This window comes from Micropterus salmoides, unplaced genomic scaffold (assembly GCF_014851395.1).
Source record: "Micropterus salmoides isolate LMB-PRFRI ecotype aquatic unplaced genomic scaffold, ASM1485139v1 Ms_hic_scaffold_8, whole genome shotgun sequence".
NCBI classification, from domain to species: Eukaryota; Metazoa; Chordata; class Actinopteri; order Centrarchiformes; family Centrarchidae; genus Micropterus; species Micropterus salmoides.
In genome coordinates this window covers 14,396,944-14,414,093 of record NW_024044570.1, presented here as the reverse complement: position 1 = coordinate 14,414,093, position 17,150 = coordinate 14,396,944, and the positions used below count along the sequence as shown (strand labels likewise).

The 17,150-nt window shown below is 41.5% G+C and overlaps 2 protein-coding genes across 3 annotated transcripts; one reads left to right on the top strand and one right to left on the bottom strand.

Annotated features, from left to right (window-relative positions):
• Positions 1-406: 406 nt before the first annotated feature.
• Positions 407-9,790, bottom strand: LOC119893685 (uncharacterized protein C3orf20-like). 2 transcript variants are annotated; one of them, XM_038706001.1, is made up of 18 exons: positions 9,662-9,790; positions 9,494-9,582; positions 8,912-9,407; positions 8,061-8,117; positions 7,865-7,964; positions 7,062-7,274; positions 6,779-6,928; positions 6,117-6,237; positions 5,399-5,524; positions 5,152-5,304; positions 4,813-4,975; positions 4,286-4,505; positions 2,893-2,973; positions 2,391-2,748; positions 1,950-2,066; positions 1,192-1,334; positions 858-974; positions 407-712 (listed from the first exon to the last, which is right to left on the bottom strand). In XM_038706001.1, exons 4-18 carry the CDS (start codon positions 8,086-8,088, stop codon positions 640-642), a joined length of 2,163 nt encoding a protein of 720 aa, XP_038561929.1. In that variant the 5' UTR covers positions 8,089-8,117; positions 8,912-9,407; positions 9,494-9,582; positions 9,662-9,790; the 3' UTR covers positions 407-639. The 2 variants fall into 2 exon arrangements, with proteins under 2 accessions (XP_038561929.1, XP_038561930.1); XM_038706002.1 differs by having other exon boundaries at positions 4,813-4,954.
• A 451-nt stretch (positions 9,791-10,241) lies between these two features.
• LOC119893686 (methionine aminopeptidase 2-like) lies at positions 10,242-17,058 on the top strand. The gene is made up of 11 exons (XM_038706003.1): positions 10,242-10,601; positions 11,385-11,498; positions 11,707-11,769; positions 12,516-12,618; positions 12,937-13,098; positions 13,333-13,514; positions 13,741-13,835; positions 14,645-14,741; positions 14,827-14,930; positions 16,059-16,174; positions 16,368-17,058. Exons 1-11 carry the CDS (start codon positions 10,274-10,276, stop codon positions 16,618-16,620), a joined length of 1,617 nt encoding a protein of 538 aa, XP_038561931.1. The 5' UTR covers positions 10,242-10,273; the 3' UTR covers positions 16,621-17,058.
• Positions 17,059-17,150: the final 92 nt, after the last annotated feature.

Here is a 17,150-nt window from a genome sequence, read left to right as displayed (position 1 = left end):
CCAGTGTGACATTAACAGAGTCTGAAGTGTATAAGAGAAAATCCGGAATACTTTGATGTTGTTACTGTTAAGTTGTGTAAACTACAGTCCACTCCCCATCAGATCAATAATTCTACCCAAATGCATTTTAGACTTTCTGGGTACTCATCATTACACAGGAATTTTCCAGTGCTACACGCACATATCTTTCCACATACATCATCATCATCATTCCTAATATTAAACCCCAGTATGACTAAGAACCTAAAAATATGAGTGGAAGCCAGCTGATACTTTGTCAGCTATATTTAATATAGTTGAGGAAGTAAAATTCATGATGTAACTTTGTCACCAGGTTTATTTATCAGTCTGTAGGAACAGCCCTGGCTAACAGAAGGAAGGGAGACAAAAAGAAAACACAAAATAGTAATAATTCAGTGTTTTTATTAAATCTGCACATATTCACTCAAAAAATATTACAATAATTACACATATTTCCTACTGATGTTTTAAACAAAATAAAAAGGCCATTAGGCAGAGTGAATTTAAACATTTGCAGTAAATGATTATGCCTCTAAGAGTTTCCAGTGTACTCCTTAATGCCCAGTGCAGTTTGCAGTTTGATTACAATTCAAGTGGACCGATACAGATATAACCCCATCAGTCTTTTTTTGGTTTGATACAAATGTCTCTCTGTCGTTGGTGTGATATCTCAGGAACTTGATTTTTTTTTCTGTTCAGGAAAGAAGACATTAGACAGGTGATTTAGTCAGAGATCATTAACGCTGTGTTAAAATCAAAGGTGGTAAAGTTTATAAGAAGACATCAAATAACATTCAGGAACTTGCAGCAATCTAAATATGAATTAATTCATGTACCTCTCATTGGCCATTTCCGTTTCCACTGAAGCAGTCAGTCTTATGTCATCTCCTCTTTTCAGTGTTGCATCTTGTGAGTTGTGTGCAAATGTGGCTGCAAGGGTATTCACTTGATCACTGCACAGGAAGGATTAAATATGATCACAATCAAAGTAGTAAACTTAGTTAAATCTGTATCTCTAAAATATATTTTTGTAAAGCAATTCATCTGTGCTTTGAAGGACTTGTTTTTATTTAGTTTGTTTGTGGTTACAAGTGTCCATCACTCACAATTGTTTTAGGTTGATTCCCTTTACATTCACACTATGTCACACTGGGTATGGTGCAGTAGTACCTGAACATGTAGTCTGAAGGGAGACTCAGACCTAATCTGTAGTCTCCCCTGGATCTGGAGATTTGCTTTTGAAGGTCCCTGACTGAGCAGCTGTGACCCCTGAATATGTAGCCCACAAACAGCAGCTTCCCTCTGATGTACATCTATGGCAATAACAAGGAGAACATTATATTGTCATTGTTATATTTAAAAAGCATCAGTTCATGTATTTTTGTTTAGATGACAGAGAAGTGGTTTGCACCACCATGTTGATTCTATTTTTTCTCAACATAAGTCATATCAGTCATGCTCTGTTTTTTTAGATCTCATAATAGAGGAATTTACAGGATGCATACGCAGTATCCTGTCAGTCATAAAAGCTTCTCTTTCTGAGTTTCCAAGTAAGACTTCTTGGGCTGACATTTTAAAGTGCAGTTTTTCATGTCATGATTCTGGTTTTCTGTTTGATTTATGGACTTAAGGAGAGATTTTCATCTTACAGCAAAGATCTGTGACTGGGCTGAAAATAAGAGCTCCCTTTGGTAATTAAGAAGCGTCATCCCTCACTGCTTGTCAGCCTACAGTACTTTTATAATAAATGTCTGGGTTTCTGAGAAAGGACAGTGCCTAACTACAGTCCTCCTCACCCCATCTCTCCCACATGCTGTCACCTGTTCTGCTTCAGGCAGGCACTGCTGCTGCCACCCAGTGGGAGCCATGAAAATAAGCACTGAGCAGAGCCTGCAGCCTTTGGCCAAGCCTGCAGTGGGTTTACTGACCAGGACCATCCCAGGAGCTGCATTGTGTCTCTGCTGCAGCAGGATGTTCTCCATTCCACAGCTGTGCTTTCCTGTTGACATCTCGTACCTCACCAGGCGGAATGAATCCATCTGGCACTAGATTAAAAAAAAAACTGTTACTGAGTTTCCAGAAATGCATACTGTACAACAGCCTGCTGACTGTAGTGTCTTTCACTGACACTTTGTTTTTTTTAGCCTATGCGAAGCTATGTTGTCTTTGTAAAATGTAAATTAGTATTACAAAGCATTCCTGCACATATAGTTAACTGTACATGCTGATTATGTAAACTAGATGTTATTTAACTACAGTGACACAACACTGTAACTGGTGCTTGGCTTTGTATACATACAGTACATCATAGCCAAAATAAGAGACTTTTTTCTTTTTTCATTATATTTCTGTCTGTATATAATTCACACCTGAGTACAGGGCATGGTTCTGTGCCTGTTCCTCCTCCTGTAAAGCTGCTCCAACACATCCTGGTCAGGCACTGCCTGTGTGTGGATGGGTTGGCACAGCAGAGTCACACACACCACCAGGATTTGTTGACTGTGTGGAGGCTGGCCCATAATAAAGGCATCGTACTCCAGGTCTGTTACCACTGGCATCAGCGTAGCGCTGCAGCAGCACCGCCTGCGTCCACCCTCCCCCAGCAGGGCAGCTCTCAGCAGAGGAGGGCACACTGTGAGGGGGTTGGAGGGAGTGAAGGATGGCAGGGCTGGATAGCGGATGACAGCAGAGGGCTGCAAATCTGGACTGTTTGGAATAATCACTGACCTGGCAGGGTGGGGGTGACAGTGAATCAGTCACTGTAAATATACTCTCGCTCTTATAAAACTGCAGTAAATGTTATTTTCTACACAAAGACACTTGAATGACTTTATAATGGTCATGCCTATCAGTAATACAAGTGGGTCTTACTCAAGTTTGATGTTGCCATGAATTTGAAGAGGTCCTATCTGTGTGACATGGGTCTCCTCCTTTGTTCGCTTTTTTGGTGTCCTGGCAACATACAGGTCAAAACAGGCCTTACATAATGCAGCATACATCTGTGCAAAGTCTAGCTGAGCTCAAGCACTTCAAACTGATCAATAAACAAAGTGTTTCTGTCACTATTACAAAATCAATCACTGGCCTCCGTTTAAGGACATACAGGAGGACACCTATGCATGTAAGCACTTCCTCGTTTACATGCATTTGCTTATAAATACTCAAAAACATGGTTTCAACAGTGTATAAAGTGTTAAGTGTTACAGTGTGTTTGAAGATAAAATGCCAATTAATCTCTCCACCATGAACTATGTACTCTAAACATTTTATATTACAAGAGTATTTCAGTGATTTAGTATTGTAGTTTGATTAAAGGGGATTCACATGAGAAACAGGCTTGTTAATGCAACTTAATAGTGTCTTTCTCTTGAACCTGTCTACACGGTAAACACTCATGTGGGGCTACAGGATTTGAGGGAAATATCTAATAGCGTTTTTTCTGACATTTGTGATGATTATTTTCTATAAAATAAACTTACAATCACGTATTTTTCTGTCCACAGAAACAAGTTGTGAGAGTGGTTTTAAGTTAAAATGGCGAACTTGTTGCAAACATTATTTACAAATCCAACAGTTACAGAGCCACATTATCATTAGTTTGGAGTTGTGCTTCTGGCCACCTGATAAATAAGTGTTTTTGGTCTCTAAATGCTCCACTCTGTTCACCAGATAGTTGCTAACTGTGTCTGTCTTCTGTTTGGCGCTGAGCAGGTAGTGTACTGTGGGGTTTTACAGCTTTTCTGTGACAACAGCTGCCGGTTGTGGCTGAAGTTGTTGTTGTTGTGGCAGTGAGAATGTACTGAAACAGTAAAGTTGTGGGCTAAACACTGAGCTGAAACGTGCTATAAAGCGCTGTAAAGCTGAAAAGAGCTGCAGATTTGGGTGATAATTCTCTATAGGGTCGTCACTACAAGTAACACTGCCTCAATGTTTTCATACTGTCCTTTCATACAGTAAACTGTTATAAAAATACTGATTATTGCCATTTTAAACTCCAGGCCTTTGTTTGTGGACTACATTTTTAAACAAGATTCAGTATGCTTGTACCAAACACAGCAGTTACAATATAAACAGAATAAGAAAAATAATTTCTTGTTATTTGGGTCCTCCAAAGTTAGTCAACTACAGCTGAGTAAATATGTCAGGAGCAGTTGTCATCATAGCTGGTGAAATCAACAATCGCCAGCTAAATCTTTCACCCCCTACAGCTTGTTAAGACACTGTTTAGCTTCTTTAAATCTGTGTATTGGTGTAAAGTGTGCACCTTGGCATCTTGATGTAGGAGTCCAGCATTCTTTCTGCTGGTGCTGACAGATGTCTGTGCAGCTCCTGTAACTCATTCCTGGCTTCCTCAGGCTGGACTGGTTTAGCGTCTGCCCGCTCAGGTGGGTTCAGGGAGGGCAGAGTAGCTGACTGTACCTCTCTCCTCAGCCTGGTCCTCAGTGGGGCATCTGGCATCCGCTCTATGTCAGGACACTTGATCCCTGAAGGAGAGGAAGAGGTCACTCAGAAATGCATACAGACACCGAGTGACACGAGTGACCGTGAACAAGATCCTGATGGAACTATTCAATAATGTTGAGTTTGCAAGAGAAGGTGATACTGTAACTTTTTGCTTCACTGAACTACTTTAAACAACCTTACCGGGTCAGATTGGCTCAATGTTACTTTTATTTGCACTACATGCTTTAATATTTCATAATGTACTGTACATCACACCCACTGGTTGCAGTATGAGCACACATTACACATTTCAGAAAAGCTGGAAAGGCTGTGTTCAAAGTCAGGTACCAATGGCCACACGATAATAATCCAGCCAGTTATCCAGGGTGTTTCGTGCTCTCTGCTGAAGCCTTTTCAGCTCCCTGCCGATATGCCCTCCTCTTCTCCACTGTTCTGGCAGCTCCTGCACCTCTCTGACCATCTGGAGGACCTCCCGGGAGCACACAGACACCTGCCATACATCATTACTTGCATGGTAGATCATATGATATGAAACAACATAGGGTATTTAGCAAGCGAAGGCATTTTCAGAACTCAAAGGTATTGCTGTCATACTCTTTTAGAGCATAAAATAAATTGGGCTGTTATTTTGATGTTGGAATATATATATTTATTTGGTACATTCACCGAGGCATCATATGGTGATAAAAAGTCTCTTAAAGGTGTTAGCGTCAGGTTCCTCTTGCTCTCTTGGACCACAGAAGGGGATTTTGTTTTCCTCGTCAGCAGGAGGCCTTGAGCAGCATCAGAGGCAAATTGCCCTTCAGTCTGCAAACAAAGCTGCCAATGCAGTGGAGACATTATAGATTACAAGTGATTATTATAAATATGATGGTAAATATTTTTTCTTTCACCTACTTGATCTTAATCTCACCGTTTCCTTTGATTGGTTCATGTTAAACAGGACAGATAGAGGAAGTTGAACTCTTTCGTTGTTACACCTGAAGGTGAGCGTGGCAGAAGTACCACTGAGCAGCCTCACAGAGATTAGATCTGACAACTGTAGGAGACAAAGAAAACCCCAACACATTTACAGGTAAAACGGAAACGCTCTTTAAAAGAAATAGCTATCAGTATCATAAGCACTAAATTCTAGTGAATTAATGCATGACCATCTAATCCGTACACTATACACCTGTTATAAAACCTCTCCTGGTCGTGTCAGAGACGGTTAGTGTTCATTTATCAGTAGGTCATGCGTCATACCTCACATGCCCTTCTTTGTTTCCCCTAAATGTGACATTTCACATATGCACATCTCACAGTAAACTCATATGAAAGGCTCACTTCAGATGCTTAGTCCCCCTGACTAGCCTTGTCACTAAATATATTTCTTGTCTGGAGATTAACTATTGTCTCTATGTAACATGTTGCTGAGCATACCAGTTTAGACACTGACGCTCTGTCAGGGAGTGAAATTAAGTGACAAGATTTGACTAAACAGAGAGAAACTTCTTTCACAATAAAAATGTTGCCAGGTGGCTCTGTTTGTTAATTGCTCAAGTGCACTTAAGACAGTTACAATATATATGTCATAGGTAGAAAAAGTTGTAGTAGACTCAAAAGTCACTATTCTAGTAATGTGGCTGCACCTGTATAACAATCTTCTCTCTGTGTGTGCGGCCTGTCTGCCAAATCCACTCCTTATTTATGTTCCCATGATGGTCACATTTGAATCCACCATCCTGGTCCCACACCGCTGTAATGGCAGAGCTGCAGGAATATAAGTATCATCAAAAGCTGTCACACATACAGAATGAAAGTCCGACCATTTAAAGGCATTCAGTATTTCGGAGAAAACACTTTTTTTTGCTTTCTTTAAAGGAGTGAGATGAGAATGTTGATAATAATGTCACGTAAATGTGCCTTTCTAGTCTTTTCGACCACTCAAAGCGCTTTTACACTACATCTGCACCAGTCAAACACATTCATATACTGAGCCTAAAGCCTAAGTGCTCAAACAGAAACAAACTTTCACACACATTCATACACTGGCAGAACAGCCGCCAGGGGCAATTCAGAGTTCAGTATCTTGCCCATGGACACTTCGACATGCATCCTGGGGGAGCCGGGAATTGAACCACCTTCCAATTAACGGCCAACCCGCTCTAACTCCTGAGCCACAGCCGTGTGTGTCAAAGAAGTCCTCCACTTATTTGTTACTGTACTTCCATTACTGACTGAGTAGTTCTTCATGTGTACAATTAGTGAAGTGCCTCATTCAGACATTTTCACATTTCAGCACTGAACTCACCTAAGAGGGTGTGTAGCAACCCCGTGTCCAAATGCTGTGATAGTCGCTAGAATAACGGGACACTCGCTGTCACTGAACACTGTGGTGTAGAAGCCTCCACAGGGCAGACCTGAGTAGCTCTGGCATACTGCCATGCAACCAGACGGGTAGCTGAGAGGGCATGGTCAAGTGTCAAAAGGTCAGCTGCAGTGACACATTTCCCATCCACCTTACACTACATTTGCTTCTTGGACAACTACTAGAATTTAAACAGCAATGTATAAACATGATGAGAGAAGGATACTATATGCACGAGGAGCCGTCGTTGATCCTGTAGTGTAGTTTCTGCTGCGCTGGATCCTGCTGCTTCACTTTTGGTATCCGGGGGATCCCATTGACTAGAGTGGCAAGTTGGGCTTTAGTCCCTGCATCCCTGTCCTTCAGCCTTGCCTTTGCATCACCATAGTGACGGATTATGAGGGTCTTTTTCGGGACCTCTTCAGCTGTTTGTAGTTTTCTGTCAGAAGATGAAGTATTTTTTATGCTTAAATAACTAATCTCTCAAGCTATCAAACTGGAGTTTTTGAGGAGTTACACTGTAAAAATTTTAACACCTGATGACCAAAGGTAAAATTTGGTAATGATATGTACACTCAATGCCATCGTTGCCCAAAACAGGGATATTAACTTAAATTAGTCATTAACAATAAAGCACGCTAGCAGACAGAACTATACTTTGAGCTAAGTGCTACCTTGACGCTCAATGACATCATGCTGATGTTTAGCAGGTATAATGTATACCATGTTCGCCATCTTAGTTTAGCATGTAAGCATTCTACCATAGAACTAAAAGGGTAGAGGGTGCTGTTGAAAAGTTAGGTATTCATCAAAGTTATTACAAGTCATCCTGAGTGGGGACATCAGTCACCAAAGTCAGTAGGATTCATTGTCTGGGAATCATATCTATACAACATTTTGTGTCAATAGATCTTGAAGTGTTTGACTGACCAAACAACCAACACTGCCATTATCAGTTAAGAAATTTTGGAAAGTAACCCCTAATTTGACAAACATTTGCTACAGGCTAAAAAACAGCAGGAAACGCACTCAGGATTTCTTGCCGCCTGGAGTCGCTCCACCACCCACTGACACAAACTGATCAGCTGAGGGTCATCACAGGAGGGCTGCATTGGCTGGGCGAACCAACCTGGACACAAATCAAATCCAGCTGAGGCAGCAGGGCCACAGGATTGAGACAGCCAACTGCAGAGACAGTCTCCCTCATGAACACAATGCTTCTTACCTGGATTTTTATAGATGTTGGATGACATGGAGAAGCTGATGGTTGTGGAGCTGGGAGCTGTTCGGGAGTGAGAATATCAGTCAGTGGTCTTAAATTCACCTTTCTGTTGAATCTGTACTTACAATACTGGCCATATATAAGTCATTACCAGTGACATCAGGGAAGTTAATGTAACTCAATAGCTCCGTAACTGATTAACAGACACCAGTACATCTGTGCCCAGCTACCTGCTACCTTGTCCTATCTGGAAAACCTATCCTCTCACTTCCACAAGCTTGCAACCAAAGTTGTCCTCAAGTGCAGCCTTCAGGGGTCCTGAGAAATTACTTAATGGGTTTTCACGCTCATTGATGTTGTCACTTACCTACATGAACTATAGCACATTAAAAATAGTGGGAACTTAAAATTGATCTGACTATGCTGTTTATCCTGCCTTATTCTCAAGAAATACTTTATTTTTACTTAATAAGTCATTTGTAAAACCTACTTTTGGGTTGCCAGGTTGTAAAAAAGGCCTTTTGGCTGATGTTTATCCTCCTGTAGTATAATGTTATTTGGCTTTGTATTTAGAAAACATTTTCTTAATCGTTTATTCCAATTTTAAATACTTTTTATACTACTGGGTATATTAGCAGTGTAATACTGAATCATATCATGTAAGTACCATATGTTATTTTATGTATAAAAGTAACTAGGAACTATAAGTGTCAAATAAATCTAGTAAAGAAAAGGTTAGGCTATACTACATTATTTCCCACTGAAATCTAGTGGAGTACAAGTATAAAGTAGCATACAATGGAAATTCTCAAATACTTTCCACCACTGGACATGTGACGCAGAGATAAATTTACCTCTACTGGATTTTTGTTTGCGCTTTTTCTTGCGTGGATTTAAGCTAACTTGTGGCCTTCCAACAGAGGGACCAACATTTTCTACAAACACGAGTTCCTCTCTCCTGCCTCCCTCTTGTCATTGCCAGACACCTGACGGGATCGCGCTTGATCCAACTTCAGGGAACCTTTGGACTTCCGTTTGTCAGTCTGTTCCGCCCTTTGCGAGTACTCTGCCTCCCCTGCAGTCAGATCCTTCCAGGAGTAATTCAGAATATTTACAATCCCGTGAGGAATACACCCCACCGCCTTCCACTGATGTTGTGAAAGTAGGCGAGCCAATTCGTTTAATAACGGAGGGGCTGCTTGCTTGTATGCATCCATCGGATCACGGTCCTTAACGTTCAGTGCAGCTCCGACTGCAGATGAGATATCAGGTTTACCATCCCCACGTGTTTCACCTGACAGTCTCTGAGTGAGCTCATCACCTTTGTCTTCTTTGTTTTCATTATCTCGACTACAAAAAACGTGAGATCATTTATTAGACATACTTAAGAAGCACAAATGTATGCTAAAATATTTTGGAGCAAGGGCATTTATTACCTTTGTGTTGTATCTTCTAACTGCGCCCTTTCATTTGCCTCATTCAAATACAAAATGTTCTTTCGTGTTCCTTTAATTCGTTTTGTTGGCTGCAGAGAGATCAATCAAGGTTAATCACTTGCTGTTTCTTTAAAACGACAGTCAGCAAAATTAATCATTATTGCCCACCTGGTCAAAGAAATACAAAGGACCAGTTGTGAATTCTGTCAGCGCACCAGAAGAACTCATTGTTTCCTTAAACATCCACTTGAATTTCCTCTGAAGATTCGCCACACACAGGTAAAACGCAGCAGGCTATTCGTCCTTGCAACAAAATATCAACAAAACCAAACTGTAGGCTATCCACCTTTCACTTCTGTTAATGTCCACTCGGTGTGCTGGGCTTGTTGCTTGGATACACTGTGCGCCCGTCTCCAAATAGCCTGCTCGCGTTATGCACCGTTAATGATCTACCCCGGGCATCAAACTGAAAGGCTTTTTGTGACAATACAAACAACACTACAACGGTGAAACATTACTTACACTCACAGATAATGTGTCGGCAACATGGATACACAGGAGAAGTGACAAGTCTTACTGAGGAGCTGCAGTCACAGGTGCGCGCAAAGACGGGTAACCTGAAACTCAGCGACTTGATCAGAGAAAGTGATGATTCCAGCACGCAGTGCAGCTTTTACGGGTCATTAATTAGACACTGGGGCACTGGTGTTGTGTTGCTGTCCTATTACAGTTTGTCCCAAACTGTTATTTTCCCTACAGACAAAAATCTGATGATAGGCTATGAAAGTTTTTGCTCCTCGGGACAGAGGAGGATCGTCTTCCTCTCCCTGGGTCAAGTTGTTGCACAGAGATTGTCTTAATAGCTCATTATTGGCTCAGCGTCTTCCTACTGCACACTTTTCTTCTTTGACCACTGGAGGCTCCCAGCAGCTTATGCGTCACTTCATCTCTCAGTCGCTGATCATGGCGGAGCTACCGCTACAGCATGAAGTGGAGCCTCAACTTCTCAACGGGAACGACTTGAACGAGGAAAGGGAAGACGCAGACGCCTCAGAATCAGTAAAGAAAAAGAGAAGAAAGAAGAAGCGGAACAAGGCCACCGCACCAGGTAAGAGGCATCACTTCACCTTTAGAGAATCGTTGAGAAAATAGTGCAAAATAGTCTCTGGTGCCTCTCGATGTAGAGCACTAGCGTCAGATATGCGGGAGAGGAGACTTTTTTCAACCTGTCAGAGGGTATTCCTGTCCAGCTGTCCCAACTCTGAGCGGCTGCTGCTGGAGCTGATGCGCTCATCTGGAAACGGGCCAATCTCTGAAAAACGGAATTTAACAAAACTGACTGAAGAGCTGTCATTTAAAGATATGAGTAAAATATAATTTTACTCTAGATTAAATATGCTCCGTCCCATAAATCCCCCTAAGCTGCATGAAATGATGTAATAGAAGTATCCACAGAATTTCGTGCAATAAGATGACAACCAGTCTTATGCAGAAATAAAAAATCACGATGATAATTGCAGTCTTACTGTCTGATAATGTTGAAAAATAAAATCCCCAAAAGCCTGAGTTGTGGAACCTGCCATAAGTCAATTTGTGGTCCACAGGGCTAAATGTCATAATGCTGCAAGGTACATATGCCCTTGAGGATATGGATCCAAGGTATAGAAAGAAATTATGCACAGACTCTGCCAAGTTGAGATCGTAGTGGATGCACTTTCTTGAGATGACTCTGAGCCACAAATAATTTACTCACTCTGTGTGTGTGTGTGTGTGTGTGTGTGTGTGTGTGTGTGTGTGTGTGTGTGTGCGTGTGCGTGTGTATGTCCATGCCATTGGTGTACACGTGCGTGTTCTCCTGCACATGCATGCACGAGGGTGTGTGACTTTGCAGCAGGGACAAATGAGGCTGAGGGGGATGGAGAAGCCGGAGGTATCGGTGATGTGACAAAACAGTTGGAGCAGCAAACACTGGAGGACAAAGAGAGGGAGGAGGATGGAGAAGAAGGTAACTCCTCACCACCAACCATCAGCATCATCATCTAGAGTTGTGGCTGTGTTGAACTTTAAGCCCGGAAAGTGCACAGGGAAATTCAGCCGGTCATATCTGCAATGTGATATCTGATTTTTAGTAGCACACTGGGAATTTTGCCCGAGCCTCCTGTCGATATTTCTCACTTTACAAACGGTATTGAAACTAATGATGCTTTCAACAGATGGGGATGAGGGAGATAACTCAGCTGGGAAAAAGAAGAAGAAAAAAAAAAAGAAGAAAGGATGTAAGTAGTTTTTTTTCTTATAGTGCAGCAAATGTATCTCTAGAGCAACACACTCTGGCAATGGCTGTTAAATTATGTGCACATTTATTCAATTCAGAATTTTAATTGAAACTGCAATTCACATCACGGTGACAGAATATTTATCGTCACAGAGGCACATCAGATTTTAAAGATAGACAGCGCTTTACACAGCAAAAGTGTTCCAGTGTTTGAATTTTGAACCTATGCATCCTCAATTGACTGCATCAGAATCACTTTAAGTCATTAGGTAAATACAACAGGTGCACAAAAGCAGTTTGACTCGGTTAATTAGTGTCACGAGAGTTGCATAATGCAGCACTGACACGGAAGTTGTCGGACAAAATGAGACAGGTACTTAGATGTCGGGCACACACAATGACATCATATTCAACATAAACACACTACAAATTCAGTGAAAGCTGAGTGAGGTGTGGAGTGAGTGAACTGAAAATAGATGATTCTAAAATGTGTGCTACCTATAAATATATCACTATAACCACTGTATGGAAGTGCTTTTAAATTGCCACAGATTTCCTCCAGCAATTTAATTCAGTGGGTTTCTTTTACTCAAGGGTGTCTTACTTAATTGAATCTTGAAGCCAGGAGGTGCACTGTATTCTCCAGTTAAAATATTATATCATGAACACTGGGGAGGATAACTGGTGTTTTCTTTTCTCTCTCCTGCTGCTTTCATCTGCTTCTCCTTCTCTCTATCTGGGCCACAGTGAAGGGACAGACTGACCCTCCCTCAGTCCCTATTTGTGAGCTCTATCCCAGCGGAGACTTTCCAAAGGGAGAGGAGTGTGAATACCCACCATCGAAAGACGGGTGTGTGACCTCCACATTGTCCCTCACACTCAGCAGTCGTCCTGCACTGTGTGACATGCCCATTGTTTTATTTAGGTCTCTCTGCTTTGCACTTATTCATGTTGGACAACTTAATTAGATGCAATGTTCAGCTTGTGGTTACATTTCCTGTTCAGGAGCAAATTAATTAATTTTGTCAGATTTGGCCTCTGTTGACAAATATCAACACCACTTTCACCTGTGCAGAGTTTCCAAAGAATGTGTCACATCCTCATTACAAACATTTGTATAATGAGAAAAAGAGTCCCTCCTCTCTGTGGTGTGTCTACCTCCCACCAGGCGCAGTGCAGCGTGGCGGACCACCAGTGAAGAGAAGCGGGCGCTGGACATGGCCAACGAGGAGATGTGGAGTGATTTCCGGCAGGCGGCCGAGGCACATCGGCAAGTGCGCTCATATGTCAGGAGCTGGATCAAACCAGGGATGGCCATGATTGACATCTGGTGAGACATACACAAACATTTTGTCCTTGAGACCCTTGGACTTTGGTACCTGCTCATACCTGCTTGGGCTCCATTGAAACTGAAATTGAAATGTTTTCAGCACTTCTTTGTCTTGTGTTTTAAAAAGATCAAAGAAAGCAGGAGAACCTCTTCTAGATGCAGTATCTGCCCTGAAAGCTGTCTTATTATTCCTGTCATCCATTGTCCCTTTGTGCTGCTTTCTGTTTCTGACAGTGAGAAGCTGGAGGACTGCTCCAGGAGGCTCATCAAAGAAAACGGGCTAAAGGCAGGCCTGGCCTTCCCAACCGGCTGCTCAATCAACCACTGTGCTGCTCACTACACCCCAAACGCAGGAGACCCGACCGTGCTGCGCTATGATGATGTCTGCAAAATTGACTTTGGAACGCACATCAACGGTAATAACTTTTTTTAATGCTTTAGAGTTATGCTGTGCCGTTTCACACTTGGCATTTATTATGACATGGCAAAATGATGATTACATTATAATTCTTACTGCCTCGAAAAACTGTTCCTATAAGTTAATTAACTTCTAGTTTTTTAGATTGAAACATGCTGTATATTCCTGCAAAATGATCCCCTCATAGAAACTGTTATTAATAACCATACTTTCTTGTCTTTCAGGTCGAATAATAGACTGTGCCTTCACTGTCACTTTCAATCCAAAGTATGACAGGCTGCTGGAGGCTGTGAGAGATGCAACTAACACCGGCATTAAGGTAACACAGCCATAATGCATCTTTGCACTGCTGGTTACTCTTTACTCTTTTAGTAACTAATATGTACATTATGAGGAAGTAATTATTAAAATAAGAACATTTAAGTGTCACAGCAGCAAAGGACATACAAGTATAGATGCATAGTATCACCTAAATAGCTATGGAGGAGATAACTTGTACTAAAAACAGGTAGCCATCAAATGCAAAAAGGTGTGAGAATTAAATATGCCCATTATGTGCAGAAATAAAGGCAATGGCACAGAAAAATCAGCGGATGTCCAAGTATAGATAAATTACCTTATTACAAAACACATTTTGAGCATGTACTGTATACAAGGCATGAAAAACAAGTATAAGGGGTAGAAAATACCTGTACAGCTTTAATAAGTAGTAACTACATAGTGTAGTAAGACTCAAATAATCAGGAGATGTGGGAGTTGCAATAGATAATGAAATACAAAAAGTTCCTCGTCTGAACTGCCTGGAATGATTCATTTCAGATTAATTTACATTAAGGAACTAATCAGTAGATTCTAGTTTATTGATATAGTAGCTAACTGAGTTATTATATAGTTCTGGATTTAGAGCTATTCAGGAACTACTATTTATTAGCAGTTAGTTCCCAAATGGTTCCTTTTTGTCTAACTACTCAGGAGTTTGTGTACTTTATTGTAGTGTAGGGTAAGTGTTTCTACTCTTCTTATAAATAAGACACATCACAGAAGGGGTGGCAAACATTTCTTACTGGCAAGACTGTCTGCGTGTGTGAGAAATGTACTGATGTGAATGTAAACACCTCTCTGTCTCAGTTTGCAGGAATTGATGTGCGCCTGTGCGATGTTGGTGAGACCATTCAGGAGGTCATGGAGTCTTATGAAGTGGAGATAGATGGGAAAACATTTCAAGGTAATATGAGGTCATTCATCATCTTCTCTTGAGGCACAGTGCCGCTTCCTATTTATCAAACCTCTGTGTGGTGCTTTCTTTATAGTGAAGCCAATCAGGAATCTCAATGGCCACTCTATTGGACAGTACAGGATACACTCAGGGAAGACAGTTCCCATTGTGAAAGGCGGAGAGGCCACGAGGATGGAGGTTTGTACAGCAGCTTACTCGATTCCACTTCGAATCTTATTTTATCAGAACAAAAATGTGAATGTGACTAAATCCTGGAGATAAAAAAACAACACTGCAGCTTCTTTTTACTGGAGTGTCTGAAATTAAACCTTTACTAGCTGCTTGACCTTGCCAATAAATAAACCCTTTTTAATTCTCAAGTGTAATTGGAAGAACATGTCGGTGGTTAGGGTTACAAGGGATATGAAGAAGTGTTCCAATTTATTGCTCAAACAGCTTCTTGGTCACCCTCGTCAGCACTTTAATTACACCTCTAATGGAATTACCAGCTGCATCGAGTAACAACACGTGTTCAAACTCCAGCCCCTCATTTCACTATAAGAGCACTGGATTGTGGGCATCCAGAATTCATTAACAGGCCAGTACTTCACCAAGGAGAAACTTGGCTTTGTAATATCTTGCATTTTCTGAGACTACTCTGAGATCTATGCCTGCCTTGCAACTGCACAGCTGCAGTACATGACCGTATTTGGACAGAACTAAGCATTTTAATTGGCAAGTTGCTGCCTCAAGCTTTTTACCTGATGGTTACAGAAGAGTGAGTGGTAAAGGGGGGGCAAGGGGTGCTGCTGATGTGGCAGCTTTGCATGTTGTATTTTTAGCTGAAGTGTGTTGGTGTAACAGAGCCATTATCCTCTTTGTGATCGGAGAGAGCGCGGCAAGAGTGGCAGCTGGGCGTGCCACGGGGCTGCTAGCACTTTGACTGATTATCGGTGCAGTGAGAGTTGGTGTCGCAGTGTTATCAGCTAATACCACAGGGACTCCAACAACACTCACGCACTGATAGAGACACAAACCTCCAATGAAACCTAGCCAATCAACTTGCACGAGGCGCTGCTCCAGAAAGGACACTACTGTCCTTAATAGACTACACATGAATATGTCAGCCGCTGGCATCTTGAGGCTTTTGTTAAATTTACTGTGAGTCCCCCAGGAGTGTTTTTGTCCTTTCAGTAACATCATGATTACTCAGCTCTGCATGAAGGTGTATAGTTTGATTCCATGACCTTTTCCTACCTATAAAATACATTCAAAGTAATTCTATATTTTACATCAACAGCCAAAGTGTCTTTTTTTGCCTTTCAGGAAGGTGAAGCTTATGCCATAGAGACATTTGGTAGCACAGGAAGAGGTGCAGTCCACGATGACATGGAGTGCTCACATTACATGAAGAATTTCAATGTTGGACATGTACCTATAAGGTTGGCTCTGCTGTTTTGATCTAAGCCCTGAAATGCAAAATATTGATTCAGAAAATGTATTTATAGGTTAATTTGCAATCCATGATTCTAACAAAAGAGACCATGAATAGAGCATCATATCTGCATGTTAGTTTCTACAGAGTCGATCTCCACTTTGTGTCACTGTTGACTCTATGTTGTCACTGTGCTTCAGACTTCCAAGGGCTAAACATCTGCTGAATGTGATCAATGAGAATTTTGGCACTTTGGCATTCTGCCGCCGCTGGCTGGACCGCCTGGGCGAGAGCAAGTACCTGATGGCGTTGAAGAATCTGTGTGACCTTGGCATCATAGACCCGTACCCACCACTCTGCGACATCAAGGGCAGCTACACCGCCCAGTACGAGCACACCATCCTACTCAGGCCTACCTGTAAGGAGGTAGTGAGCCGGGGAGATGACTACTAAGCACGCGCCAAATACTCAAGGCAAACCGGGAGGAGCATGACAGCTCAGAGACCACAAACCTCTGCAGACTCATAGCAATTATGCAATATTTCTCAGACCTAAATTTTCATGGCTTGAGTACCTTTAGGTAATTATTTTAGCAAGGGCAAAAGACTTGTGTCATGGCAGTAGCTTATTAGTGCTTTTTTTCCCAAAAGATCAAGCCAATAGACAAAGGACATATCTTTAAGAAATGTAGTGTTGTTATTTTAGTCATATTTTGATGTGCTGCTTTTAAGAATTATGCAAAAGAAATATATGCAAAATAACAGGCGAACACTGCGCCTAATACAGATTTGCTTCATTGCCTTGTTAAGACCTTGTGAGAGAATTTCTATATTTCTTTGCTCCATTTTAATTTGAGGCAGTTTTATAAGAAATAAATTGTTATAAATCTTGCACTGATTACTGTGTACATATTTGTAAAGGCTTAAGAGCTCAGCATACTTAGTTACTTTAACAATGTCTGATGAAGTAAATGTGTATTTCTC

Coding starts and splice junctions, on each gene's coding strand:
- LOC119893686 (XM_038706003.1), top strand. CDS start 10,274: ATGAAAGTTTTTGCTCCTCGGGACAGAGGAGGATCGTCTTCCTCTCCC. Junction 11,499..11,706: donor GGAGGAGGATGGAGAAGAAG/GTAACTCCTCAC, acceptor TGCTTTCAACAG/ATGGGGATGAGGGAGATAAC. Junction 13,836..14,644: donor CAACTAACACCGGCATTAAG/GTAACACAGCCA, acceptor TCTCTGTCTCAG/TTTGCAGGAATTGATGTGCG.
- LOC119893685 (XM_038706001.1), bottom strand. CDS start 8,088: ATGTCATCCAACATCTATAAAAATCCAG. Junction 6,929..7,061: donor GACGGCTCCTCGTGCATATA/GTATCCTTCTCT, acceptor ATGCCCTCTCAG/CTACCCGTCTGGTTGCATGG. Junction 4,506..4,812: donor TTATTATCGTGTGGCCATTG/GTACCTGACTTT, acceptor CCTCTCCTTCAG/GGATCAAGTGTCCTGACATA.